This window comes from Penicillium arizonense (assembly GCF_001773325.1).
Source record: "Penicillium arizonense strain CBS 141311 chromosome Unknown PENARI_contig008, whole genome shotgun sequence".
Classification (NCBI taxonomy): Eukaryota; Fungi; Ascomycota; class Eurotiomycetes; order Eurotiales; family Aspergillaceae; genus Penicillium; species Penicillium arizonense.
The window spans coordinates 385,496-412,350 of NW_019173285.1; the positions used below are offsets into that span (position 1 = coordinate 385,496).

General features: G+C 49.7%; 11 protein-coding genes across 11 annotated transcripts; 7 read left to right on the forward strand and 4 right to left on the reverse strand.

Annotated features, from left to right (window-relative positions):
* Window positions 1-2,334: 2,334 nt before the first annotated feature.
* On the forward strand, window positions 2,335-3,597 carry PENARI_c008G06960 (uncharacterized protein; the record flags this gene model as incomplete). Its single annotated transcript, XM_022631498.1, has 1 exon — window positions 2,335-3,597. The coding sequence occupies one exon, from the start codon at window positions 2,335-2,337 to the stop codon at window positions 3,595-3,597; it is 1,263 nt and encodes a 420-aa protein (XP_022488593.1).
* Window positions 3,598-5,910: 2,313 nt separating this feature from the next.
* PENARI_c008G08225 (potassium channel family protein) lies at window positions 5,911-8,145 on the forward strand (the record flags this gene model as incomplete). The annotated part of the gene is made up of 3 exons (XM_022631539.1): window positions 5,911-6,200; window positions 6,261-6,399; window positions 6,451-8,145. The coding sequence occupies 3 exons, from the start codon at window positions 5,911-5,913 to the stop codon at window positions 8,143-8,145; spliced, it is 2,124 nt and encodes a 707-aa protein (XP_022488869.1).
* Window positions 8,146-8,519: 374 nt separating this feature from the next.
* Window positions 8,520-9,236, forward strand: PENARI_c008G11088 (uncharacterized protein; the record flags this gene model as incomplete). Its single annotated transcript, XM_022631651.1, has 1 exon — window positions 8,520-9,236. The coding sequence occupies one exon, from the start codon at window positions 8,520-8,522 to the stop codon at window positions 9,234-9,236; it is 717 nt and encodes a 238-aa protein (XP_022488536.1).
* Window positions 9,237-9,735: 499 nt separating this feature from the next.
* Window positions 9,736-10,633, reverse strand: PENARI_c008G04127 (YoaK family protein; the record flags this gene model as incomplete). The annotated part of the gene is made up of 2 exons (XM_022631411.1): window positions 9,736-10,340; window positions 10,429-10,633. The coding sequence occupies 2 exons, from the start codon at window positions 10,631-10,633 to the stop codon at window positions 9,736-9,738; spliced, it is 810 nt and encodes a 269-aa protein (XP_022488446.1).
* A 532-nt stretch (window positions 10,634-11,165) lies between these two features.
* PENARI_c008G08651 (uncharacterized protein) lies at window positions 11,166-11,576 on the reverse strand (the record flags this gene model as incomplete). The annotated part of the gene is made up of 2 exons (XM_022631550.1): window positions 11,166-11,173; window positions 11,303-11,576. 2 exons carry the CDS (start codon window positions 11,574-11,576, stop codon window positions 11,166-11,168), a joined length of 282 nt encoding a protein of 93 aa, XP_022488583.1.
* Window positions 11,577-13,402: 1,826 nt separating this feature from the next.
* On the forward strand, window positions 13,403-13,921 carry PENARI_c008G05829 (uncharacterized protein; the record flags this gene model as incomplete). Its single annotated transcript, XM_022631466.1, has 2 exons — window positions 13,403-13,409; window positions 13,665-13,921. 2 exons carry the CDS (start codon window positions 13,403-13,405, stop codon window positions 13,919-13,921), a joined length of 264 nt encoding a protein of 87 aa, XP_022488749.1.
* Window positions 13,922-14,394: 473 nt separating this feature from the next.
* On the forward strand, window positions 14,395-16,410 carry PENARI_c008G12432 (kinesin-3 family protein uncB; the record flags this gene model as incomplete). The annotated part of the gene is made up of 2 exons (XM_022631694.1): window positions 14,395-14,671; window positions 14,744-16,410. 2 exons carry the CDS (start codon window positions 14,395-14,397, stop codon window positions 16,408-16,410), a joined length of 1,944 nt encoding a protein of 647 aa, XP_022488616.1.
* Window positions 16,411-16,967: 557 nt separating this feature from the next.
* On the forward strand, window positions 16,968-18,654 carry PENARI_c008G03000 (translation initiation factor eIF2B subunit delta; the record flags this gene model as incomplete). The annotated part of the gene is made up of 2 exons (XM_022631370.1): window positions 16,968-17,594; window positions 17,659-18,654. 2 exons carry the CDS (start codon window positions 16,968-16,970, stop codon window positions 18,652-18,654), a joined length of 1,623 nt encoding a protein of 540 aa, XP_022488528.1.
* Window positions 18,655-20,142: 1,488 nt separating this feature from the next.
* On the reverse strand, window positions 20,143-22,228 carry PENARI_c008G00151 (DNA-directed DNA polymerase alpha subunit POL12; the record flags this gene model as incomplete). Its single annotated transcript, XM_022631267.1, has 3 exons — window positions 20,143-20,316; window positions 20,386-21,685; window positions 21,735-22,228. 3 exons carry the CDS (start codon window positions 22,226-22,228, stop codon window positions 20,143-20,145), a joined length of 1,968 nt encoding a protein of 655 aa, XP_022488447.1.
* A 219-nt stretch (window positions 22,229-22,447) lies between these two features.
* On the forward strand, window positions 22,448-23,596 carry PENARI_c008G01271 (CRAL/TRIO domain protein; the record flags this gene model as incomplete). Its single annotated transcript, XM_022631310.1, has 2 exons — window positions 22,448-23,213; window positions 23,271-23,596. The coding sequence occupies 2 exons, from the start codon at window positions 22,448-22,450 to the stop codon at window positions 23,594-23,596; spliced, it is 1,092 nt and encodes a 363-aa protein (XP_022488604.1).
* A 388-nt stretch (window positions 23,597-23,984) lies between these two features.
* On the reverse strand, window positions 23,985-26,013 carry PENARI_c008G10144 (uncharacterized protein; the record flags this gene model as incomplete). Its single annotated transcript, XM_022631613.1, has 7 exons — window positions 23,985-24,164; window positions 24,228-24,355; window positions 24,412-24,486; window positions 24,548-25,180; window positions 25,237-25,326; window positions 25,384-25,697; window positions 25,784-26,013. 7 exons carry the CDS (start codon window positions 26,011-26,013, stop codon window positions 23,985-23,987), a joined length of 1,650 nt encoding a protein of 549 aa, XP_022488525.1.
* Between the last annotated feature and the right edge of the window lie 842 nt (window positions 26,014-26,855).

Sequence of the window (26,855 nt, forward strand, 5' to 3'; positions counted from 1 at the left end):
GGGGTTTGTCAGTTGTCAAATGGGAGGTCATATCTCGTGTGCTGAGTAGGCAGACACATCGATCGTTAGATATGATGACTTTTATGCTTGCCTTGCATGTGAGATCTATCCTGTCTGCACGATCAGAAAAATGTTAGTGGGCTGTTTTTCTAATTTTTCTCTTTTTTTTTTCCTGTTCAATTGTTAATCAAACGCCATGTGCAACCCTAGATGATCGGCGGTGCAGGATGTGTTTTTGTCTCCTGAATGGCTGGAATGGTAAAACAGGGGCAATATTTCTCGAAGGGACTTGACTCATCTCGAGAAAAACAAAACCCTCGAATCAGGGATCGCCCTTGAATTCTTTGTGTGCGCAGCAAGGACGTGCTGAAATTCCTTCCATTTCATCCCTTTACTCGGTGCGTGAGCGTAGCAGCGGTGGTAATGTCGGTATCGGTGGCTGGGGTAAATTGCGGTGACCCTTTTACATTTGGAATACTGGACAGATTGCTATTTCTGTTTCAGAGGGGTAGTATAGGTGTTGTGAGATTTGGGATTCAACTGCAGTATCACTGCCAGACATGCTGCATACATCAGGCCTTAGTGTTAGTGCTAACCAGTTCCGAAGAAGGCAGATTAGGGCTTGAATGCGGTCGCAGCGAGTCGCCTATTGTTCATTGCCCCACGCTGAAACAATAGACTGTGGGCAGCCAATTGTCCATGGATGACAGCCGTTGACCCAGAACTCTGACTTCATGATGCGTTGGTTGGAGAATAAGGCTTCATCTTCGGTCCCACTGTCTACACAACCAGGCCTCCAAGACATCTAGAGCTAGTCTCTTTCTCCATTATTGCTAGCTGAAGTTTCTATCCGTCTGGTGACGGTATCCCAGTGGAGGAGCAAGTTGCGGTCTGCGAATTTCTCTATATTTTGGCCCAAAGTAGACGGTTGCTGCCCAGCGACACAGCGGTAAAGCCCATGCATGGTCCGTGATGTTGCCCAACAAGACAAGCGAAGCGTGTGTAAATACAAAGACCCTGATGGGGCTCATTAGTTCTTGCCATGGCAACGTGTATCTGTAACGACATTCGGAGAATATCTATAGTGGAGTCTTGAATAAGTGAACCGCTGGACGAGACGGGATGGGCCGTGAAATCGCGATCGAGTTACCACCCAACCATGGATCCATCTTATAGTTGGGACTACATTAACATATGCAGAGACACATACTCACATGTACTTTTGCAGGCCTCTTCGTATTCGCTGTAGATATTTACCACTTCCCCCATCCAGTATTCCTCCGGGCAAACTCACCTATGGTGTTCATGCAGATGAAGTGGCCCGTGGAAAATGTACCCTACTTCTGGAAGACACATGGTTTCGCGATCATCCAACCCAACTATGACACGCCACCTGATAGAGGGGTGCCTATATTAAGCCCATAGCTGTAAGGCGGCCAGTGAGATCTTTGATCAAGCTCTCCATGGGCCTACTTTGCTACTTTGCTCAGGTGCTGAATCAAAGTGAGTCAGAGAGGCAAAGTTGGGCGACATATAGCTGCCTTACAGGGAAATGCAGTTGTCCGAGTCAACTGAGGGGCTGTTCGCAAGCGCTCTGCATATCGAGGAGACATCTGGACTAGTTGGACTAGTCTGAGGGGTAGACATAGTACTTTGGAGAAGAGCCAGATCGAAAGTGGTAGGTGGCTCGAGAAGAATCGCCACAGTGAGTCACAATAGGGTCTGTGTAGGGTATAAAAGACCCATAACTAGAGAGTAGATCAAGAATTCTATATAATCAAATATATAATTCTATAATTCTAAATCTATAATCTAATAAATATAGAACAGAATAGAATAGAATACCAGTACGTGTATTACCAAACGCCACAGCCCACGCCAACTCACACACACTTGGTTGGCGCCAATATCACTCTCTCCTTTCATCCTTTCGAATTTTTCCCTCTCCACTCTCTCTCTTCCTAACTTCTCTGTGGGAGACTCTCTCTTTGTTATTACTCTTGGGCTCCCCGTCAGGAGTCTTTCTTATCAGGATTCTGCCCATCTGGTAGCTGGTAGAGCTCCCCCCTATTCGCACTCTCCCTTCTTCAGTGGATCGAGACCGAACGTTCAAATGCCCTCTCAGCACATTCAGTTTCAATCCTCCTCTCTTCGATCGGAAACCGTACCGCGGTGACGGTCCTAACCCCAAAAAATCCTATCTGGCCTGCAGTTCTGAATCGGCGTCGATTTCTGTTTGGGTGCACGATATCCTGTATAATATACTCGGTGTTCTTTTTTTTTGTCTCTTTGCCATTGCATTTACAATCTGAACTGCTCTATGCTCGTTCGATAATGTATCATTACTCCAGTCCACCACCAGGGTGGTCCACCTACGACTACTCGCAGTCTCCTCCAACCTCACCTCACTACGCCTACTACGCCTCTCAGTTCGCCAACACATACTCCTCACCCCGGGGCACTTCGCGACGACACAACCGCAAGGCCAGCTACACAGCCACCAAAGATACGGGGGGATGGTATTCGACCTCGGGCTACCCGCACGGCTTCTATGAAGCCATGCCAGACTTTGGCATTCCATCGCGAAAGCACGATCATGTAAGTGCTTCTTTTGCGGACATGCCCAAACACCGTCGATACCACTCCTCGGCTGGTCATCCTACGGGGGATGGCCTCGGCACCGGAAATGGCTACGGCTATGGCCCCGGCTACAGCTATGGATTCGACCCGTCGCAATCGCAGACGCGACCCATCTTCGTCGATGTGGTCGATGATGCATTCGACGTCCCGCGCACCACCCGCGAGCCCCGTCCCAGTCGCCCAGGCCATCCCCCGGCCTCGAATCCCAAGCGCGATGGCCACCGTCGCGCATCGACCTCTTACCGCAAATCAAATCCAGCTGATTCTCACTTTTACTTCACCCAGGCTCCTAACAACGAGGATATCGATGCTGCCCGACGCTCCCGCGCACGGCGCCAGTCCACTTCCACGCGCACCCCCAACAAGCCCAAGCCCGCTCCCGCCGCGAAACCCCCACCCACTGCTACCGAAGATGACGCCGAGCGAGCAGGTGTCCCGGCAGGCTATTCGATCAAGAACTGGGATCCGACCGAGGCACCGATCATTCTCCTCGGCAGTGTGTTTGATGCGAATTCCCTCGGAAAGTGGATCTACGACTGGACCGTTTTCCACCACGGCGCCTCGACGCCCATGGCCGATGTCGCTGGCGACTTGTGGCTTTTGTTGATCAAGCTGGCGGGCAAGGTTAAGAGGGCAGACGAATGTCTCCCACGCATTCAGCGCGTGGAGGCACAGGAAGTCGTTGAAGATTTCCTGGAAAGTGGCGAGCGCCTCTGGGCTCGTTTCAAGAAGCTCCTCAAGGGGTGTGAACTTTACATGTGGAAGGCCGCCAAGCGAGAAGGCGGTGGAAAGCCTGTTTCTATGGGCCGTAATGCGGGCTGTGAATTTGTCGAATCTATTTTCGGTCGTGATCGGGAGCTTGAGAACACCGAGAAGCTTATGAACAGTATTCGGCTCTGGAACATGCGATTCGATGCCAACTGCGAAGACATTCTGCGCCGACCTTCGGCTATGTAAATGTCACTCTACGCACCTCACACCTTTCCCCGACTACCGACTACCGAGAATGATATCTATGATATCCACAGAGAATTTCCTATTTCGTTTCATCTTTACACTGGGAGCGTTTGACGCTTGTTGAACTGCATTTGGAGCGCGTTGGTTTGACTCCGGCTAGCTTTGCACGTTGCATTTACTCTGACTCTGTTTCTCGATCTCATCGGCAGATATCGTCCAAGGAATGGACGACCAAAAAAGATACATGTTCTTTTTGTTTTTGGTTCCGGCGCCTCGATTTTGATCTCGTTTCCTTCATGGGGCGGCGTCCTTTTTTATCATTTCTATTCCATCACTGGCGTCCTCTGTTTAATCTTTGTTTTCTCTTTTCTGGCCGTCAACTCTGATTACTGCTTTGTCGTTGATGTTCGTCTCACTCTGCTTTGATGATACCATCTTGCGATTTCTTATATACGTGCAAGCCGTTCTTACTTCTCGTTAAACTGCTTTGTGTTTCTGTCTTTTGCGTTTACTTTTTTACTTTTGCTATTGCTTGATTTGATGTTGGGTCCGAGGAGGAATCCGGGTTGTACATAGAACCACGACCCCAACATCCGATAGACCAACCCTGACACTCGTTATACTTTCCAATCATGCCATGTTCCTTAGTAATGTTATAGTATACATGTACTTCCCGACCATACTATTACACCGTAGCTGTATCCATACTGTAGTACCCATACTATTTCCACGTAGCCCCCTTCATAGACGTGTGATATGTGATAGAGAAGCTACCCCAGCGCTTCGCGGCACCGGCGCAGAGCACAGCAAAAGTTACCGACATGCAGTGTGGATCACTACCCCGCCCTAAGGTGCTACGTACATGTACATGTACATACAGCAGTGTACATACGCTGTACGCAGTGTACGGAGTACAGTATGTAGAACCCCTCCATCTCCACCTCCACTATCCACTACCCACTACCAACAGTACTAGTAACATACTAACATGCCACTAGTCAACTTATTTCTCCGTACAACTTACAAAGGTCTCTGGTTGGCTGCCTGACACTTCTTAATTTCAGGTCCAATCCTCGAAAAGCAGGTACTGCATTCCCAAATGACGGGCCCTGATGTCACTGTCAATATAAGTGTAGGTCCCAGCGTTTTGACGTCTTGATTTTTTGGCTTTGGCTTTGGCTTTTTTTGGTTTATGCAGGTGGTTGGGGTTGCTATTGGTTCAGGGGTGGTTAATTGTAGCGGTTTTGGTTATTGGTTGGGGGTTTAGGGGGGGGTGGCAAGCCTATCAGTGGGTTTGGTGGGGGTTATACATGCATGTGTATGCGGGGTTGCGTTGTGCATCATATCCTGGATTTTTGGCATTTGGGTGGGTTGCATGGGTTGCATGGGTTTTTGGTTCTTTTGGAAGTATTATTAGTTGGGTTATTGTGCCCGGTGTGTTGGTTTTGGTTTGGGGACTGTTGTGTTTGTGGAATGGGTCTATGTATAGGTACTGGGTGCCAATTCGAGGCTCGGCTTTAGCTTACTAGTTGCCTTTAGAGTTAAACTGAGCTTGTGAGATGTTGTCTCGGAACTTTAGGCTGTTTAAAAAGGAGCATGGACCCGAGTTGGTTTTGGGCGAACTATATTGCTGACACTCTATCCTGGAAGTGGTAGCAAATACCGAGTGATACAAATGATAGTAAGCTTTTATTAGAGTGATGGGTCTCACTTTCGAGTTAAAGATTATGTCCGTCAGATTTGATAAAATCGACTACATGTATAAACCTGCTAACCATGTGGCCATGCATGCTTATTTGCCTAAACATAACTAGTTATGATGCACGTCACCATATCGGGCCTCTTATCTCACCTCTATCTCACCCCTATCGCTTGAACAAAGCTACTTGTCGATTTCGTACATGTATATCATTTTTTTCATGTTGTCGGTTTGACAGTATAAGTTCGTTAGAATGATGACGCATGTGGGGAAGCCAGTCACGGGACCAAGGTCAAAGCTAGACGCTTTGACATCACTTACAGCGTGATACTGGCGCCTCAAACCTCGAGTCGAAGATGTCTTCTTAAATATTTGTCCTGTCGGACATATCAAGGGAGAAAACATATAGGGCGCATACAACTCATACGATCCCAACCCATCCTTCGCGTTGACCCGATGCAATCTCACCCTATCAAGATCAGTTTAGGACGCGATCCTTGACGGTACCCACAAGAGCTTAACTCAAACCTACTTCCCTTGCAACTGAATCGGCCACTCCACCCTTCCCCTTCCAACTAGATCCAGTTCGGTCTGCGCATGGATATGCTAGCGCGATGCAGCATGGGTCTGTGACAGCCGAGATACCCACGGACGACAGGTCTGCCGGGCTCTCACGATGGGAATCGATCAAGGGTCATTTTCATATGAGGCCGGCTGAAGACGATGAGCCGCAGACTTGGTGGATTGCCTCTACGACTATTCCTCTTATTGCAGCTGCGACGGGTCCACTTGCTAATGTTATGTCGATTGTTGCGCTGATTCAGCCTTGGCGAAATGATATTATTTCTAAGACTCCAGGTCGAGCTGGGAATTATTTGGAGGAAGGATATCCGGATCCTCCTTGGTGAGTGAAGACAGGATCGTGCGGTTATAGTTGTGGTGAACTTTCTAATGCTGTTACCAGGGCCATTGCTCTAAATGCTGTTTCACTTTTCTGTGGCGTTGTGGGAAACATCTTTCTGCTTTTCAACTTTACGCAAGTCATTCGATACATTGTCGCGCTACCGGTTACTATCATTCTGTGGTTCATCGCTACGGGAATTGTGAGTGACGCATCTGTCTAGTTTTGGTCATCGTACTGATACTTACGATAGCTTTGTGGGATTACAGCAGCCATGAGTGTTTATGCACCACCAGTCGGCCCCGACCATGTCTACTCACAAGGATTTTGGAGCGCCGTGATTGCAGCATGTCTCTATTTCTTCTTAAGCGGCATCTTGATGATCAATATGCTGGGATACTTCCTAGGAAGATACCCGCAGCACTTCGCACTAACCGACGAACAACGTACATTGATTCTCCAGATGACTGCATTTGTGATTTGGCTATTAATTGGAGCGGCCATCTTCCAAAGCGTACTTGATATCTCCTTTGCCGATGCGTTATACTTCTGCGATGTCACCGTTCTGACCTTGGGATTCGGTGACATAACTGCCATCACACCTGTTGGTCGAGGTCTCATCTGGCCATATGCAGTCATTGGAATTATCATGTTAGGATTGGTTGTTGGAAGCATTCATAAGTTTGCCCGTGAAGTTCACTACGAGAACGTGATCCGGAAACACATCGAGCAGAAACGGGTATCAACATTCAATCGATCGGTCAGCTTTGGCGAGCTCACAGTCTCCGAAGGGAAGATCCCCATCCGCGGTACGGAAGTCGCTCCCCCGACTCCTACTCGATCGAAGTCCAAAAGCTCTCACCATCACCACCGCCATGGACCAATTCGCACCAGAATCAATGCCATTGCCACAGGCCGTCGACCCAGACTACTTGTAATGCGCGAAGAAAAAGATCGATTTGACGCCATGCGCCGCATCCAATACGACACAATACGCTTCCGTCGCTGGAACAACCTGATAATCAGCATAGTCGCATTCGGAATTGTATGGTCATGCGGTGCAATAGTATTCTGGCAACTCGAACAAATGTCCTACTACGAATCCCTGTATTTCTGCTTCTGCTCACTATTAACAATTGGCTACGGTGACATCACACCCCAGTCGAACGCAGGAAGACCCTTCTTCGTGCTGTGGTCACTAATCGCCATCCCAACGATGACAATACTCATCTCCCAAATGATCGATACAGTCGTTGCAAGTTTCAAGCATGCAACCAATAAAGTGGGCGACTACACCGTTCTCCCTCAGTCAGGCATCTACAAATCCTTCTTTAGCCGGATTCCTGGCGTTACAAAGCTCCTCGCTTCCCGCCAAGAAAAGAAGCGAGTGAAACGCGGATTCGCGCTTGAAGGAGGTGAAAATGGCGATGTAGGACATGGGCGCGACTCAGGTGATATCAATCGACCTACCCGTCTCGGCAAGGTAGCCGGTGAACATCCACACCCAACGCTGGAGGAACTAGCCCGTGACCCATCACCACTCGAACTAGTCCAGCAGCTTGCCTTTGCCCTTCGTCGTGCGACGGAACATGTACGCGAGGGCAAGCGGAAACGATACGGTTATGAGGAATGGGTTGAGTTTACACGGTTGATTCAGTTTACGGATCCGCGGACGAGGCCGTCTTCTTCCGCGAGTCGATCACCCGGTGCGCAGGATCCTGTAAATATGAATGAAGATGAGTATGGATTGCTTAATTGGGATTGGATTGGTGAGAATAGTCCCATGTTGGCTACGCAGACGGAGCCCGAATGGGTTCTTGAACGGTTGTGTGAGAGCTTGATTCGGTATGTGTCGACTCAGGTGAGTCGTGCTGCTGGGGATGGTGATGGTGCTGATTCCGAGGAGGTGACTCTTCAGAAAGAGAGAGATATTGGATTGGATGAATGAATGAGCTGTGTTCTTGCGTATACCCGTGGGTCTTTGCTTTTGATCATTCTTGTTTTCTGATTTGTACTGCCACGATGGCTCTTTGGATCACGTACATGTTTCTTTTTTGCTTAGTTCTTCAATTTAAATAGAGCCAAAGGCAGTGGCTCTACAAATGAATCACAGCGGCAAAGCAAGGTAGCAAAATAAACAGAGTTCAACATCAATACTTAGAATATATGGAAGAATCGGGCAATAGAGCCTCTTTCGACCCCGCATACACAATAATTAAGCTGATGCCTTGAACTCCGCCACATGGCAGCATCAACTCTATAAATTCACTACATCCCTACTCTAAACTACCCTTCAACCCCAAATCCTTCCCCAATCCAAAGATGACAACCAACATCCCGGAAATCCTCCTCCTATGCATGGACGACGAGTTCATCACAGCGTTCAACACCTCCCTACAAACAAATTGGCCAACCCACAACCCGCAAGCCCTAAAAATAACCCCCATAAACGAACGCCTCAACTCCCTCCCCGAGGGCACCACCTTCGACCTAATTGTCTCCCCAGCAAACTGCTACGGCCGCCTAGACGGCGCCTTCGACGCCGCAATCTCAAGAGCATTCAGTCCCCGCAACGACTACCATGCCGTGACGCGAGCCGCGCAAGCCATTTTATATGAGAAATGGCGCGGGTTCGCACCGCCGGGGACGTGTACGCTTGTTCCCTTCCCTGAGGAGTTGAAGGGGAATCTGTTTGGGTGTGCCTGGGTTGCGCTTTGTCCTACTATGCGTGAGCCGGGCTCTGTGGAGTGGGATCGGGAGATTGTTTACGAGTGTGTGTGGAGTTTGTTGGGGCAGGTTGAGGGGTGGAATCGGGGGTTAGGGAAAGATGGGGATGGGGATGGGAGGAGGATTGGGAGGATTCTTATGACGCCTTTGGCTGCTGGTATTGGGAAGGTTAGTAAGGAGAGGTGGGCTGCGCAGACGGTGCTGGCTTTGAAGCATTTTGTTGACGCGCTTGAGAGACCCGAGAGGTGGGGTAGTTTGTCGTGGAGGGATATTGAGGAGGATTGTGTTGAAGTTGAGAAGACTTGGAAGTAGTGACCCTATACATATTTGGGATGTAATTACTTGGATGGCTTGATCACTGTGTAGTTTGATGTACTTATGTTCTGGGGGCATGCTAAACGGGCCATTGATATAGGGAATGAGTATATGGTTGTACTTATGATATCTAACGTCAAGGGCCGGTTAGTGAGGCAGAAGAGATGATAAGTATTCAATGCCAACTAAGATTGAGAGATGAGGGCGACTACATGTATGTCAGAATTGAAGAATGGAAGCCATGTACTTATGTAGTTCACCAAAACAGAGGGAAGTACAGCGTAGGAGCAGACTGGACTACAATATTGGATAGTACTGTCCTATGCATGAGACTTTAGTATCCATATAAACTACGACTTGAAATGCCCCAAGTGTTTTCCCGAGGAACTGTAACTGTCTGTATAAAATATTAAATTGATATCTATGCAAGTCTAATAAGCCAATGCTATCTACAACAAATCTCCACCAAAACAAAGCCAAAACAACCACGCCTTATCTATTTCGGCGGCGCAGCACTCCAGAACAACCACCCAATGGCAGCAACAAACTTCATACCAGCAGCCATCCACAAAGCCGACTGCATACCACCACTACTCCGGCTCAACCACCCACCAACAATCGCACCAATGAGCAAGAACACAACACCACCAATACGGCGATTGCGCTTAACATTGGTAGTCGGCTTATCGGTGATCTTAGGATCAGAAGCAATATCAAAGTAAACACTCGTCAAGACGACAGTCGGAATCTCATTATATCCCAGCGACCGAGAGCAAGTCATACCGCCAGCAGACTGGAAAGCCAGCAGGGCAATAGGAATTAACTCCAGGAAGAGGGGACCGCCGTCGAGGCCAGCGTCGGCAGAAGTATGAGGAATAAGATCGGCTTCGATCAGGGCAACAGCGATGACGATCAGGCAGGCTTGCACGAAGAAGGAGACGAAGAGGGTTCCGCGGCGGAGGGCGCCAACGCTGCGCATTGCGATCGAGAAGACCATTGCGCCGAAGAAGAACGACGCGATTGAGGCGAGGGACTTCAGCCAGCCCCAAGGCTTACTGGACGGCTGGTTGGAGGCACCCAGGCCGAGGAAGATGGTGTTTCCTGTGAGCAGAGGTCTGTTAGTTTTGCGCTTGTACTGGCTTTGGCTTGGCCCCTTGCGAGATCGGCCTCGGGACGCTATAAATCATACCAGTTTGCATGCCGAGGAAACAGGACCATGCGTTGTAGGCGCTGCTATCGCATAGTCCGGTGAGGAAGCAGAGGAGCAGACAGACCAGGTCTGCGTGTGTGGTTGAGAGGTTTTGCTTCCATCGTCGGGATACGCTGGACTCCTGCTTTACAGGGACGTTGGGGGAGGCCTCAAGGTCTGCTGGGGATTGTGTTGTTTTCTCCATTGTGCAGGCTGTTCAATGCAGTATAACACAATAAGTGCGCTCCCGTCACGTAGCTTAAATAGACGGAAAGAAAAGGTGAGTCAAAAATCGGCGTTCCTGGTCGGGTCAAGGCGACTCCCGAGAAAAACTTAGCCGACCTCGGCGGTGATCGCGCAATACTTACAACGTACGGGCGATACAAAACAAATTCACTTTTATTGAGACCTTTTGCTCCTTCAAACCCTGTAATACGCTGAATACACTGAATACACACAATGCTGCTGCCTGGTCCCATGTGGAGCTCGGATAGGGCTGAATTAAGGATGTGCAGACAGCCAACCATTTCCGATCTATAACTGTTGCACCCAGACTCTCTGTACGCCCCCTTTATACATGAACCCCCTACCGCGTGAGATAGAAATAGACTCTGCCCTCGAACTGCTTACTTTCCATACACCCGGCAACCATGTTATGTTTCACAGCTCGATAATAGACTATCGTGGGTCGCTCATCATACACCAGAGCCGCAGAAACCACGCCGTGGTATTTGATCTCACGTAACTGCCAAGGTCAGAATGAAAGGATACAGAATGTTTCGTACACCGAGATCCCAAGTAGATCCCTGCATACCCTGTGCCACCCTGTACTCACCGATGCACGCCCCCCAGTCCTCAAAACACACCCGCTTACCATTCCGCGCAACAATCAGCGGAGCCACGTCGTCCGTAGAATCAAATGTGTTACCGAACCAATTGAGTGTCTCCAGTTCGTCTTCGAAGGGGTGTCCCGTGGTCAGGATATACCCATCCCATTCGCCCATCAGCTCGTCGGGGTGGATCGGCTTGAGTTCGTCGAAGATGTTTACTTGACCGCCAAGCACTCCAGGGTGTTCTGTTAAACCGATGAATTTCTTGGCCGGACTTGGCTGGAAATAGTCGAACGAGATGATTGGGAATTGGATCATCACTCTTGTGTGTTGGGAACGTGGGTCTTGTTGGTTGGAGGGAAGGCTTGCAGGCTTGCAGGGTTGTATGTATACTTCACTCCCGGGTAATTCTCGAGTTATCAATTTTGGCTGGCGGATGTCCCCTCGTGGCTACGTGGATTGCTTTCGTTTCATATGAGCTGGCTGCCTTGACTTTTACCTAGAATGCAGCCCACATGGCTGCACAGGCCTGCGCTTCGAGCGCTTAACGCCAAAATTGAAGTATGTTGAGCTACATCCGATCTGCAGAGTCCGCCATACAGATGAAGAATACTCCCCATTCGAGGTTTCTGCTTACTTAGCCATGTATGTGATTTTGAGACGAGTCCAGTGCTTTCTGTCAGGAAGGGATCCTCCCTTGGGAAACGCTACCAGTACCCCAGGCCCGCAAGTACCCGCACTCCGCAACGTATCAGACCTGAATGGCACTTGAGGTCATGCCGAAATTGGAATACAGTTTATCTGATAAACAGTTAAAAGATGGGCGAAGATTCTCCAGTCTCATTGCCACATTCCAGTACCGGTTCGCCCCGTTGAGTGGCTGTTTTGCCTGTCGATCATGATTGATAAAAGTGAGCTATGTATAGCTATGGGCGTTGAAATTCTTGGGAGAGCATCCTTTCAGAGATCGCGGAAGCTGTACATATATATACATGTACATATCTGTCGAAGATCCAGAATATGGTGGGCTTCACTGACTGGCAAAAGTTCTGTTTTCATATCCCCTTCCAAGCCAACAGGCGTCCAACCAACGCTATAAAGCTCATATAAACAATCCCTTGACCCAGGAATGCACCACTGATTCAACCCTCGGCCAAAATCCGACTTTCCAAGCCTTCATTCTACAAATAATAGTCTTAATTCAAAGCAGCCACTTGCCCAACACAAAAACAACCGCAGTCCATTCTCTCCTGTCTTACTTCAAATCCCCAATAACAACAAAAGCATGCTCTTCCCCGAAATAACACGCGATATTTTCATCTGTCAATCGTGATGTATCGCTGCGACACCGTGCGCTCTAGGAGGTTAAGTGAGTCAGATCTTTGACACTCTCTAGGGCTGTCAGCTTCAAGAGTGTCTAGTATTACTAAATCTAGGTTGTCAATGGATTTTGCGGTACAGTCTGATTCAGAGAATTTGAACTGTAGAGCCATGTGACTTGAAATAATATATTCGGGCAGAGCCAGGTCCGTAAAAACAGGGCTGATGCGCAGGGTCTGCTAGAAAGGCCGTTCGTTCGCCATTGATATGTCGTACAAAGAATAGTAGCTTCTTTCGATATATTTTTATTCGATCCCCGCGTTGCTAGGTTGTAGTGTTGGATAGTTATCCTGTATAGATCCCTGACATTCAGTGTGGCAAACATAAACCTTGTTCCGGTTGTTTGTTTCAAAGATTCCCTATCTCCCTATATAAAGATATACTGAGGATTCAGGCATATTAAACGTAATGATTCATTGGAATACGGCTATGTCCAATACAACTTCAGGGCATCCATGCTTGGATGATCCATGATCTATGAGATGACGAAGATGAGAAACAGAGGGCGACCAACAGGATCGATGCGCTTCGATTGCCACCAAAAAGTGAGCTAGGATAGAATCAGTCTCCAAGTCATGGAATAGAGCGAAAGAGAGCTCGGTGGCAACCATAACTACCATGATGCTTTGAGCTCCGTATCCACGGAACCGCCTCAACCCGACCATTCCACCAGAGGGGGTCTTGTTCAAAACAATCAATTGGCTCCCAATATACGACTTACAGAACACTATGGAATTGGTGGCACTCGCTAAATATCTCTCTCAATGGCGAGTGCGGAGAAGTTCTTGGGGTAGATGTCGTCGTCATGATCCTATCATACCGCCACCGCAGCTCATAAATATAGTCCGCTCTGCCCTGATCTTTCACTACCAAACTATGACCCAAACACAATCAATAAAACACCATCATAACACCAGTTACTGAGTATGTCTCCCCTTACCCCTTATACCCTGATTGGACAAGAGTGAGAGGAGTTGGTGGTTGTGGGAGATGTTCGATCTATACAGAAACGCTAACATACACAAGTCATGCCTCTGAAAGACGTACCGAAGCAGGCGAAGCAGGCCGCAACAAAAGGCCTACCCGAGGACACATCCGGCATTAGCAAACAACAGCAGAGTGAGCTTGGACCTAATCAGCTGTTGAGTGAACATATGAACGCCGCTGGTGACCCCGTCCTCGATCCTGCCTGGGGCAACAAGGCCAAGAAGCCCAGCGACGTGCTCGACGACGATGCGGACCTGTATACAGCCATGAACGCTGAAACTGCCGACTTTGATTAATCGTAATTATTGAAAGTGAAAGTGTGATATAATTGTTATAGTGGAAATCGAAGAGATCCAACGGAGCCTGGAGTTTATGGAGTTGAAACCTAAACCTGCCATTGCTGTGGCAACGGATTGTAGACCATGACACCTGCGTAGACACTTGTATAACGCATCTTTGTAACAAATGTTATCTTGAATGCCATCCGTTCTTTTTATATTTTCTTTTCTCCGAATACTTGCGCATAGCGCAGAATGCCAGGGCTCTGAACCTCTAGAGTCTCTGTTGACCTGAAACGTACCCAGGAAACAACGCGCAACACAGTACCGAACCCCCTTTCACTCCTTCTCTCTCTCTCTACATTGCCCATTGCCCTGTCATTCTACATTCCCCTTTCTTTTGTTCAATCCATTGCATGTACCAATCTCTTCTTGACCGACGACGCGACGCCGTCACCGCTTGTGTGCAGCTATTGAGGGACAACAGGGACATGGCGCTGGACCCGCGCTTCTACCACCACATCGGCCATCCGGGCCCTGGCTCGATCTCATCAGCCGCTTCCTCCGAACTCTCCGCCGCGACGGGAATCACCTCGCCTAGCATTCTCTCCACCTCCGCCTCCGCCGCCACCCTTAGATCCTCCGCTTCAAGTCCGTCCTTCCGCGCGCGGGAAAGCGTAGCGCTATCCGGCCGAGATGGAATGGCCAGCCCCACGCCAGGGGGCAATGTGCGCGTCGTCGTACGAGTGCGAAAGTTCTTGCCTCGAGGTAGGTGATGCCTGGGACTGGGATATAGAATTCCGTCGACGAAGTAGAAGTCGTTGTCTGACTGCCTTGCAGAAATCGAGCGCAACGCGCATTGCTTGATATCCATGGACCCGCGTACACAAATGACTTGCCTCCAAGCCCCGAAACCAAAACCTGGCGACTTCGGAAAGCCAAAGTCGCAAGCCCGTGGCAAGATTCTGGAAGACAAGTCATTCACGTTCGATAACTCGTTTTGGTCGCATGATGAGGAGGACGATCACTACGCACACCAGGAAGATGTATACAATTCACTAGGTGAGGAATTCTTGGATCACAACTTTGAAGGGTACCATACGTGTATCTTCGCCTATGGGCAAACGGGTTCAGGAAAAAGTTATACCATGATGGGCACGCCAGATAGGCCCGGTTTGATTCCTCGAACTTGCGAGGATTTGTTCCAGCGCATTGAGAACTCGCCGTCTCCGGATATCAGCTACAACGTTCGAGTTTCATATTTTGAAGTATACAACGAGCACGTCCGAGATCTTTTGGTCCCCAGAACCGATCCCCCGCATTATCTCCGCATTCGTGAATCACCGTCAGAGGGTCCATATGTAAAAGATTTGACGGAGGTGACGGCACGGAACTACACCGAGCTGATGAAGTTCATGCGAAAGGGAGACGTCTCCCGGACAACAGCCAGCACAAAGATGAACGACACCTCATCTCGATCCCATGCCGTCTTCACCATCACGTTGAAACAGATCCACCATGACTTGTCAACTGACGAGACGACTGAACGCACTGCCCGCATTCGGTTGGTTGATCTGGCTGGTTCCGAACGTGCCAAATCCACCGAAGCAACAGGCGCCCGACTTCGTGAGGGTGCCAACATCAACAAGTCTTTGACTACGCTAGGTCGTGTCATTGCCGCTCTAGCAGATCCCAAGAAACCCCGCGGTGTACGCAAAGGCAAAGAGCTGGTTCCATACCGTGACTCGATTCTTACGTGGCTATTGAAAGACAGCCTTGGTGGCAACTCGAAGACAGCGATGATTGCCTGTATCGCGCCTGCGGACTATGAAGAAACACTTTCCACCCTTCGTTATGCCGACCAAGCCAAGAATATCCGAACTCGGGCGCGTGTGAATCAGGACCAACTCTCCGCAGCTGAACGCGATGCGCAAATCGCGGAGATGGCAGAGACGATTCGTACCCTTCAGCTCAGTGTGAGCCAAGCAGCCGTTCACCAGCGGGCGACTGAGGCCTCAGATGAACGACTCGAAGAGTACCAGCAAAAAGTCGAAAAGATGCAGCGACTCATGGAGGAGACCAAGATGGTCAGCGAGTGCAAAATTCGACAATTGCAGACAGAAAATGAAGCTCTGCGCATGCACCTGAAACTGGCCGTCGACAGTCTCAAGAACCCGATTCCAGCCGTCACACTCGATCAAAGAAAACCCAGCATAGTATCGGTGCCAGAAGAGAATCAACCGCCCAGCCATGAGTCAGACGACCGCGAATGTTCTCCTATGTCAGATGCCGAGTCTGACATGGATGTCTGGGAGGACGACGATACCATCACCCACGATGCCAACGAGCAAGAAGCTCACCGAATGCAAAACCACATGCATGATCTTCTCGGTGATCTGAGTGTTTTCAAGCGAAAGTTGGCCACCGATCACGAGCGGTTCCGGCCCCTCGAGGAACCCGGAACTCGCAAACGACGTGCATTGGGACAAATTAACAACCATCACTAATATGTGGATATTCCCTTCTTTATGTTTTACTGCGTGTACAGGGTTTGATTGGTGTTGGGCGGCGAATTTTATCTGCTCTTTGTTTAGATTGGGACCACGACTCTCCCAGGGCAACGCCTGCCACCTTTGGGCAGCACCTGGACTTATTCTTAGCCCATGATTTCTTTATTTGATAGCGAGACCTTTGACATGAATAATGAGACACCTGATGCGATGCCTGTTTCAAGTTGACCACTCTTGCCCTGCTGTTAGGTATAGTTTCTTTCAGGCCTTATCCAAAACGAAGCCTATTTCATGAGACAGCACCTCGTAGAGCTTTCCTACTGAATAAATCCATACTGAAACTGTACCAGCTGTCCTAACTCAAGTGTGATATTGTTCAATCCTACCTAATAGCCATGAGTATACACGTCCATCGGCGGCGGTTAGGGCTGCGGCGCTCGGTGGGCCGCTTATGGCATCACTTCTTTTTCCGTGAGTCAACCCTCTCCCTCTCCCCACCAAACCCAAGCTCCAACAAAAGCAACCCCTCCTACACAATAATTGAGTCATACAACATGGCCGAACCCACCGGCCCAGCGCTAACCGCGCCGTCACCAGCCCCTACGCCCGCGAGCGAGCCTCAGCCCGCCACAGAAAATGCTCCGCAAACCCTCCCCATCCGCGACTCAAAACCCGCCAAGCCAATCGCCAAAGATGCCACCGCCCCCGCTGACGCCGCCGGCAATGCCGACAAAGCCCTCACACCCGCCGAACTGAAGAAGAAGGCCAAGGCCGAAAAGGCTGCCCGCCGCGCGCGCGAGAAGGTCGAGAAAGAGCAGGTTGGCGGTCCTGCTGGTGGTGCCGCGCCTGGTGCTGGTGGTCAAGCTCGTGCCCCCACCACGCCGAAGAAGGATGCTGCTGGTGGTGCTGCACAGAAAGGTGGGAAGGCTGCGCCTCCGCGCCGGGGATCTGGACCTGGACCGTTTGGCGCGCAGAGTGCGCCGGTCGAACAGAAGAAAAAGAAGGATGATAAGAAGGTGGCTGTTTTTGGTCATTTGTATGGCCAGCAGCGGAGGACTACTGTTGCTGGAGCTGGCAAGGAGGTTCACCCTGCTGTTTTGGCTTTGGGATTGCAGTTGAGGGATTATGTTGTTTGTGGAAGTAGTGCGCGCTGCGTTGCTACGTTGCTTGCTTTCAAGCGGGTATGTTTTCTTTTATCTGTGAAATTTTTTTGCTGGATGATCTTACTGACAATTTCTTGTGAAGGTCGTTGAATCTTACACAACCCCTCTGGGTACTTCGCTGGCACGCCACTTGACGACACATCTCTCGCACCAGATCACATATCTTTCGACATGTCGGCCTCTTTCGATCACCCAGGGCAATGCTATCCGTGCTTTGAAGCTGGCTATTTCTTCCATCGATCCTTCTACCCCCGAGTCATCCGCTAAGGCTACATTGTGCGATTTCATTGACAGCTTTATCCGCGAGAAGATTACTGTTGCCGGCCAGGTTATTGCCGCCAGCGCGGCGCAAAAGGTTCGAGATGGTGATGTGATTGTGACGTTTGCTGGCAGCAACGTTGTTAAGGACACGCTTCTACTAGCACACAATCAAGGCAAACGATTCAGAGTTTCTATCATCGACTCGCGACCCCTGTTCGAAGGCAAGAGTCTAGCACGCGCACTCGCCAAAGCTGGATTGGATGTGCAGTACACCCTCGTCCATGCCACTACCCACGCTATTAAGGATGCCACCAAGGTCTTCCTCGGCGCCCACGCCATGACCAGCAACGGCGGTTTGTACTCTCGTGTCGGTACCGCTCTAGTCGCCATGTCCGCCAAAGAACGTGCCAGCGGCGTTGAAATTCCCGTCATCGTCTGCTGCGAGACTGTCAAATTCACCGACCGCGTCGCACTCGACAGCATTGTTGTCAACGAAATTGCCGATGCTGACGAGCTGGTCTCCTCCCTACCCCCGCAACAACTCACCGGCCTGCCAGACCCCGGAGCCAACACCCCTGCACCGGCTGATAATAAGAAGGGTGGAAAACCCACCACTGCCGCACCCACGCTTGAGACACCTGCTTCGTCATCTTCTACGTCCCCGCTCGCAAATTGGAAGGAAACACCTAATCTGCAGCTGCTGAACATCATGTACGATGTCACACCTGCCGAATACGTCGATATGGTCGTCACCGAGATGGGCAGTCTGCCACCTAGCGCTGTCCCCATTGTTCACCGCATTAGTACGAATCTGTGATGTACCCACTGTCTGTCTGTGCCTGTACTGCAATTAAAAAGTTTCCTGAGGCCTCGACTTTGTGATATCCGGGTCTGCTCTCTCGTTGTTCGGAATGCATTATGAACCAGCAATTTTTCAAGCTGGTGTTTTAAAGGGATATGGATTTCTTCCTTGTTTCATCCTTGTATGATTCTTGGCTTTTCTTTTTGATGGGTTGGTTAAGATGTGTTGAGTTCCAAGTTGGTTTGGAGGGGTTGCGATATGTTGTGAATGGAATAGATCTCTTACATGTATCAATCGGACAATGCATCCCAATTTTCATTTTATTCTTTCGAGGGAGTATGGAAATCAGAATAGCCTAGGTTGTAGCATGGATGCATGCACTTCGAGAAACAAGCTTGTGGAGCCGCAAGTGAAAACTAGCCGTATATAGACTAGTGTGATATAAAGGCGGTATATTGATAGCGCGGTATTCTGCCCTTCAATGCTGTTGACAAGCAACAGCGAACTCTGTTGAATATCTTGCTCTCTCTACAAATACAGTACAACCAGAACACCCAAACCTCAAGATAACAACAGGCTGTGAAACAAAATTCAAAATGGTGCCTAGAAATCCCCAATCCTCCTCCACAATCCCCTCATTTCCCAACCCAATCCCAACTCCAACTCCAACCCAAACTAACAACACCCCAAGAGCAAAGACTCCTCAGCAACATATCTACACATGCATCAACCAAAGCTAGCCGACCTCTTCGAGGAATTCACGCGACCCCACACCTCAACAGCAACAAACCCAAGCAACGACCCGCACAACAGCACCAGCAACAGCCGCGACGCAAACACAATAACCTACGGCTCAACCTCCCCCGCCACAATCCCCTCCTTCCTCCCCATCGAAGACATCTACGTCGCACCCCAATACCAGCCCCCAAACCCTGAAGATGAAGACGACGTCGTGCCGGACCAGCATGCCGCGTTTGGTATTACGCGCGCCATGGACCGCAGGCATGAGGCTGTTTGGCGGGATCTCGGGCTTGAGGCGCTTGTGAATGGTGAGGGGCATGGGGCTAGTGGTCCTGTTGCCGCTGGGGGTACGGGTGCTGCTGGTGCGGCTGGGTCTGGGCCTGGGGCTACGATTCGGGGGAGTGGGGGTGGTGCTGCGGCGGCTGGGGCGCCGGTTGTTAGGGTGAGGGATGCTGGGAGGAGGATGGGTGGTAGGAGGGTGGTTGGCTTGAGGTGATTGTTTGTGGTATATGGGGTTTGAGCGGTTGGTTTATAAGTGTGTGGGTGACTTAGTTTACTGGTGTTTCGCTGGATGGCCTTATTATGATACCCATGATCCATGGTGGGATGGATGCTTGTTTTGTATTGTTTGAATAGTTCATTGATTCGTTTCCATTTGTGGCGTTTTCCTTGAACCATTATTGTAAAAACAAATGGCCGCCGTCCAGGCTTGTTTGGTCAGCCTCTAACGCCGCGCACGATGCGATATGATTATGGTTGCCGCTAGATTCGGTTGATATCAACCCGAGCGCGCTCGTACAGCTTATGACTCAGCTGCTTTTGTTCGCGCTCGTCTTCTGCTACCAGGCGAGGGTGGATGGCCATTTGTGCGTAGGAGCCTGCCGCGCGACGTTTTGACAGGGTACCTGGGTTGATGACTAGGACGCTGTCCACAACCTGCAGAAAATTATATGGTTAGTATGGTTAAGTATTCCAAAGCCGGCAGACGCTCTATGTATAACTCACCTTGACAAAAGGAGGCAGCATGCTCGGCACAATTAGGATATCTGGCCGCACGTTCCACCACTCGCCCAATTTCATATAGGGCAGATCCAGCATAGCGCCCGTGGCCATGCCACTTTCTGACCCAGGCTTGGGGAGGTTTGCGCGTGCAGTTGGAGGGAACAAGGGGAAGAAGTGGCGTTGCTCCACGAGATATTTGGGGAGACGGGTGAGTAGGTTGCCCTCCGTTGGCCGGCCATGAATGACTTCTTCACGGCGGAGCTCGGAGAGTACGTCATGCGAGCACATGCCAATCACAGTCTCGTTGAAAGATAGGGTGACAGGATTCGAGACCATGCGGACCTGCTTGGGCAGACCCAGTTCCTTCTTGGGAAGTTGCTCCTGGGGCCAGGAGACATGTCGACTGAGTGCATCGCGCACGGAGGGAACCATCACGATCGTGATACTGGGAACTGCTGCTGCGAGTCGTGCCAGGTGTGATGAGATGCAGTGGCGGAACATGATGGACAGGGTAGCTGTGTCCGGGTCGATACCCTTAATGTCTGGCAGATCGAAATCGCCTGATGCGAGCAACGGGTGCTCGATGTCTAAGAAGGGGCCCATGAGCACGAGACTATCGGCGAAGCTATCAGCTGCCTTTTGACAGATTTCTTGCAATGGCTCGTAGTCCAGGTTATCATCTGAGGTGTAGGGACCGGCCGCCATCATCACATTAAGTGGCAGACTGGAGTCGGCTTCAATTCGGTCGTTGATGTTGTCCAGAGCCACAGCCGAAGATGCGGCAGGCGGCAGGAGAGGGATCGGGAGGATTTCTTTGACGGTAAAGTATTCACCAGAAGGGTTAATACCACGGAGAGCCACAATTTGACCTGGGAAGAAGTTGGCCGAGGGTACTGAGTCCACCTTCAGAGGTACACGTCTGCCGGCTCCAGTCCGGCGCGATGTCTCGAGAACAAGGGAAGCCGGATTCAGCTTTCCTTCTAGACTGTCCGAGGCGATCCTTCCGACAGCAATGATCTCGCTTGTGCTCTGTGTGGCTGCGCTTCCAAATGTGATGTCGTCTGAGTTGAATTGCGCCTGGAATATCATCGTGAACTCGTCGATACGGTCGTCTAGAATCTCTGATGCTTCTGAAAGCTTCATGCCCATTGGCTTGTAACCAAACTTCTTAAGATCTGTGTTGGCTGTTGGCCGAATCCGCGCTTCGGAGAATGGTGCCATTGGTGTTTCTGGCAAGGATAGATGTGAATTGAGTGTCTCGACGGTCTGGCCGGGGTTGGGTCGTTCTGCGAAGGGAACTGATCTGCCTTGGTATTAGCAGATTATACACATACACTTTGAGAAGGACATACTGCATTCCATCACCAGGAGTCCCCGGCGTCCTCGTACCCAGATGCGATCCAAGTTTTTCGGTCTTGACTCTGGGTGTAGCGGGCGAGGAGAATTCGGCCTTGCGCTTTGTCGATCCGTAACCACCGGCAGATCTCACGTTCGAGGCATTCGGAGTCAGTTGATCCAACATCCCGAACATATCACCACCGGCTGCGGCTGCGGCGCGCGGGGTTGCCGTGTTTGCGTTTCGTTTCTCCGTATGCCGACCAGCGTGGCTGCGGCTTTCCCGTTCCAATGCTTCTTGAACATCTTGCTTGAAGCCTCGGACTGTCTCTATCGTCAGGGTCACACCCTCGCCCATCTTCATGCTGTAGGATTCCCATTTGTAGAAGAGCTCCTCCGCGGTGATCGAATGCACTCGCAACATGGAGAGGAGCTCGGTCATGATATCCTTGGTGATTCCATCAGGGAACGAGCTAGCAAATTGCTCATTGAGCTCTGCTTCGGCGTCCATCTTTGGCAGTGAATAGTGAATTGGTGAAAGTACAAGTTGACGCGGGGAGACGCGTGAAACCGCGTTGCTGACCTAATCACCCAAAAAAGTAATATTATTTGAGCATCGCGGCAATCGAGGTGGACCTGTCGATCGAGTCAATTTGCTCGGCTGAAAGGCTCCCGCATTCTATTTGATTTCTTAAGCTTCCCCTGTGTAGCCCATATTGATCTCAAGACAATGGCAAGCACCGAACCCCAAGATGTGCCTGTGGCCAACGGAGATGCTGCGCCCGCAGAGACCACATCGGCACCAGTGAACACTCAATCTGAGCCTCCTTCGAACTCAATTGACCTCGAACTCCCCACGTCTGCCGCAGACGGCCTCATCCAGAAGCCTTTCCCTAAGCCGCTCGACGAATCGAAGCCTAATCCACCTGCACAGCTCACCCCCGACCAGCAATCCAAGTATGATGCCCTACTTAAGACTGCTTCATCATGGACCACAGTTGCCACCAAGGCAGAGAAGAATGCGGCGACCGAACCCATCACCGAAGATGAGCGCATGTGGTTGACTCGGGAATGTCTCCTGCGCTACCTGCGCGCGACAAAGTGGAATGTTTCCGAGGCCGAGACCCGCCTCCAGAGCACTCTTACATGGCGCCGCGAGTACGGAATGGAGAAGTTGACTCCTGAATATATCTCAATTGAGAATGAAACTGGCAAGCAAGTCATTCTAGGCTTTGATATCAACGGACGGCCGTGTCTGTATCTCTTGCCCTCCAACCAGAACACAGAGAAGAGCGATCGCCAGCTTGAACATCTTGTTTTCATGCTGGAGCGAGTCATTGATATCATGCCCCCTGGTCAGGAGACTATGGCGCTTCTGGTCAACTTCAACGAGACCAAGTCTGGCCAGAACGCTAGTCCCAGCCAGGCCAAGCAGACGCTTAACTTCTTGCAAAACCACTACCCCGAGCGACTTGGTCGGGCTTTGGTTCTCAATGGTTAGTTATTGCTCTACCGTACGCCCTCGGATCAAGTTGCTAACTCATATGATATAGTGCCATTCCTCATCTGGGGATTCTTCAAGTTGATCACACCCTTCATTGACCCGTTGACTCGGGAGAAGCTCAAGTTCAATGAGGACCTGCGTGAACACGTCCCGCCCAGCCATCTGATGAAGACCGTCGGTGGTGATGTTGAATTCCGCTATGACCATGACACCTACTGGCCTGCCCTGAATAAGTTGGCTGGACAGCGCCGTGAAGCTTACCGCGCCCGCTGGGTCAAGGGCGGCAAGCTCGTTGGTGAATTTGAGAACTACCTGAAGGGCGAGGATATTCCCAGCCTGTCGCAGTCCAGGGGCGAGGCCAAGGAATCGGCCTAAACTGGAGTGCTCTTCCTATACTCGTCTCGTTCCACTTTTCCTTTCTTGTTTTAATTAGCCCACCGTCAGCATTTTCTCTCCGCATTGGGAGACTTCTTTGTCGACATATATACACCGCTCTTTTTCGGCATCTCTGTTGATAGACCTTTATCTTTGCAAATATTTAGCGATAGAGTACCCGATATCTATATGGCTGAACCTTTTTCGGTAATCCAGTTCAGAGTCTTCATTGTGGCTCTCGCGAGCCTTGCCATTACACGCTGAGATCAACTTGGGCATGCTCTAGACTGGGAGTTTCATGAAAAAAAGTCCTTCATATTTACAATACTTGAATATCAATTAAACACCTAGTGAAGAGATAGTCCAATCCTCTTATACTTCAACGAACTCAAGCATCCATATCAAACTCTGGGTTCACCCATGATGGCTGTGGTGCCTTTGCTCGCATCCAAGCACCAAATTTGTGCAAGACGCCGAATACTATACATCCACCCACGAGCACAATAAGGCCTTCTGCAGTGAACGTCCAGGTCCAGCCGGAAGAAGCTTGCCAATTCGCAATGAAGAACTATTGAACGGAACAATAGTCAGCCGCAGTATTAATTTCCAAGTATCAGGTTCTGGAACATACTGGATTTATGAAAGCACTGAGGTTGAGGAAGACGGCATAGAAGGTAATCACACTCGTTGTTTGTAGAGGATAGCAGTCTACAACGTAGCTGCTGGTCACAGTATTGCCAATTTGAATACCTGCTGCGACTAGAGGATGGTTAATTCAGCCTTCATATGAATACGTTTTGAAGAGAAGTACTTACACAAGAAGAATGCCACTTGGCCTACCATCCAATGGTAGTTCTTGTCAATGCTAACTCCCCATACAATCAATCCCACTATGTATTATTACGATCGTTAGTCACTCCAAGTGTATGACCATGTATAGATACCTCTTACCAGTCGTGATCAGTATAGCCGGATACGCCAACCACAAGCGCATCTCTGGCACACGAACGTTGCCATTCCTCTTTGACAGTCTTTCGACAATGTAATCACTTAAGCGACCAGAGCAGCCAACCTCCGCAACTACCGTGCCGAGCAGCAAGCCAAGGAACAACAATCCCTGAATGAGAGGTGTGTATTGTGCATATGCTGCTGGCACCATAGTGATAACAGACAGAACCCACCAGTACCAAGAAAAACTGTATCCGAGTATAGCCAATACAACCGCAGGTTGCTGGAAGGTGAGCACAAAGCGAGTTATTGAATCCCATGGCTTGGGGTGACGCATGCCTGGCACTGGGCGCCAGTTGATGAATGGAAGGTTTTTCGTTCGTCGTAGGTCTGACTGTAGAACTTCCGGCGATGGTGGGAGTGTGGACACCACTGTGTTATCTCTAACGGATTGTTTTTCAACATCAGTAGGGAGACCTTTGTGACCATCGAGATGAGGCATTTGTTGGAGCATCTTGTTTCGCGGATAAAGAGTCTCTGGCATGCAAAAGAGTTCGAGTAACAATAATGCAGCGAACAGAATTGCGTTGAACCAGTTGATCCATGCGGCACTAACGAGATCTAGGAAGCCGCCCACTATATTGAGAATCATTCAGCACAGGGTCCGTAACGAAATGTCCGGGTATACTTACAAGTAGGTCCAAGAAGTAATCCAGCATCTATTGCTAATACCCATAAACCGAGTTTCTGACCACGCTCGTAGTCAAAGAATAGATCGTTGACTGAGACAGTGCAAAGTGTTAGACAGGCTTTCCAAAGGAACGTGACTCTTAACTCACCAACAGCCATTCCGACGGTAGATGCCGGGCTCACACCAAATCCTTGGAAGAAACGAGCCGCCATATAGCCCGAATAGTTATCGGCGGCAGCTGCACCGATAGTTGACACCAAGGCTATGAGTGTCCCGGTCAAGAAAACCGCCCGACGACCATATATGTCACCAAGTGAAGACCATAGAAGTGGACCAACGGATAGCCCTAAAGCCGGGATTGCGACAGTCCAGTTTACCTGCGAGTAGCTGATTTGATATTGATCCTGGATTTCGGTGAAGGATGGAACAGTCGTCGTGGTAAGATATGTGAACAAGAAATATCTGTTTAGATAATAGTATCATGTTTTAGCTATAGCGTTGACGGCGATTGGCTTCTCTAGCAAAGATGAAGGTAGTTCAGTACGTACTTGAACATGACAATGGCCAATATAGTGTGTTTTTGAAGGCTGGACCAGTTCAATGGGTCCAATGAGTCTGATGTAGGCTGTGGATGAAGCTTTATCCCACTTTTGTTGAGAGCCACCTGGTATAGGATCTGGGTGCCATGATCGATAGGCGTGGTGGAAATTCGGTCATTTGACGCACGAAAAGCACCGTTCCTTTTATCTTTCTCGACCATCTCCTGCTTCTCCAACATCTTCGCTGTGGGAGATGATATACTGCTCGGTTGAGGTCTTGTCTTTTGTTAGAAGCGTGTTAAACGAGCCTCAACAAAGATAAAATCAATGTTGGTATGCAACTTTGTTATAGTATCAGGTGGAATATATAAATATGCATACAGGATAATCGGGTAGGACTCAAGGATATATGAAGCACACCAAGCAATTACGATTCCTATCAACTAGCATGATACTCGATCGGGTCTTATTACCAGGGCTAGGAAAATCGTAACACAACGGCATCTCTTATCAGCGACTCTTTGGGATTATGTGATTTGCACGTTTCGCTTCATTGTACGGAGCAAACAAGGAACTGCAAGACAGTGATTGGCCTCGTATAGAGTCATATAACCCGCGATCTACGACGAATGTGTGGAATTCTGGCCATTCGGAACTATAGGTCCATCACTACTAGGTAGGTTCATTGCGCACAGTACACAGTAATTGCAGCAAATCAACACGTTCACCTTTCAGATACTCTCAAATGTTAGCAACGCTCAAACTTCTAGAATAGGGTCTATCCTTTCCCTAAAGAGCCTGGTCGCTATCGAGGAGACAGGGGTGTATGCGAGCCATCCAAAATCAACCAATCAACTGGTCAAAGACAATGATAAGGGCCTGAAAGATAAGAGACGCAGACGGTCAGGAGCCAATTGATCACGAAACTTTCTCAAAATGAAAATTAAGTGTCGAATTAATCTTCCGAGATGAAGATCCATCGGCATTGCTCGGTTCTACCTTGGAAGAATCTCTGGGGTATGCACTCCACGCCAAGAATCTATCAGTAGACTATGGAACAGGGTCTAATTATGAAGACCAT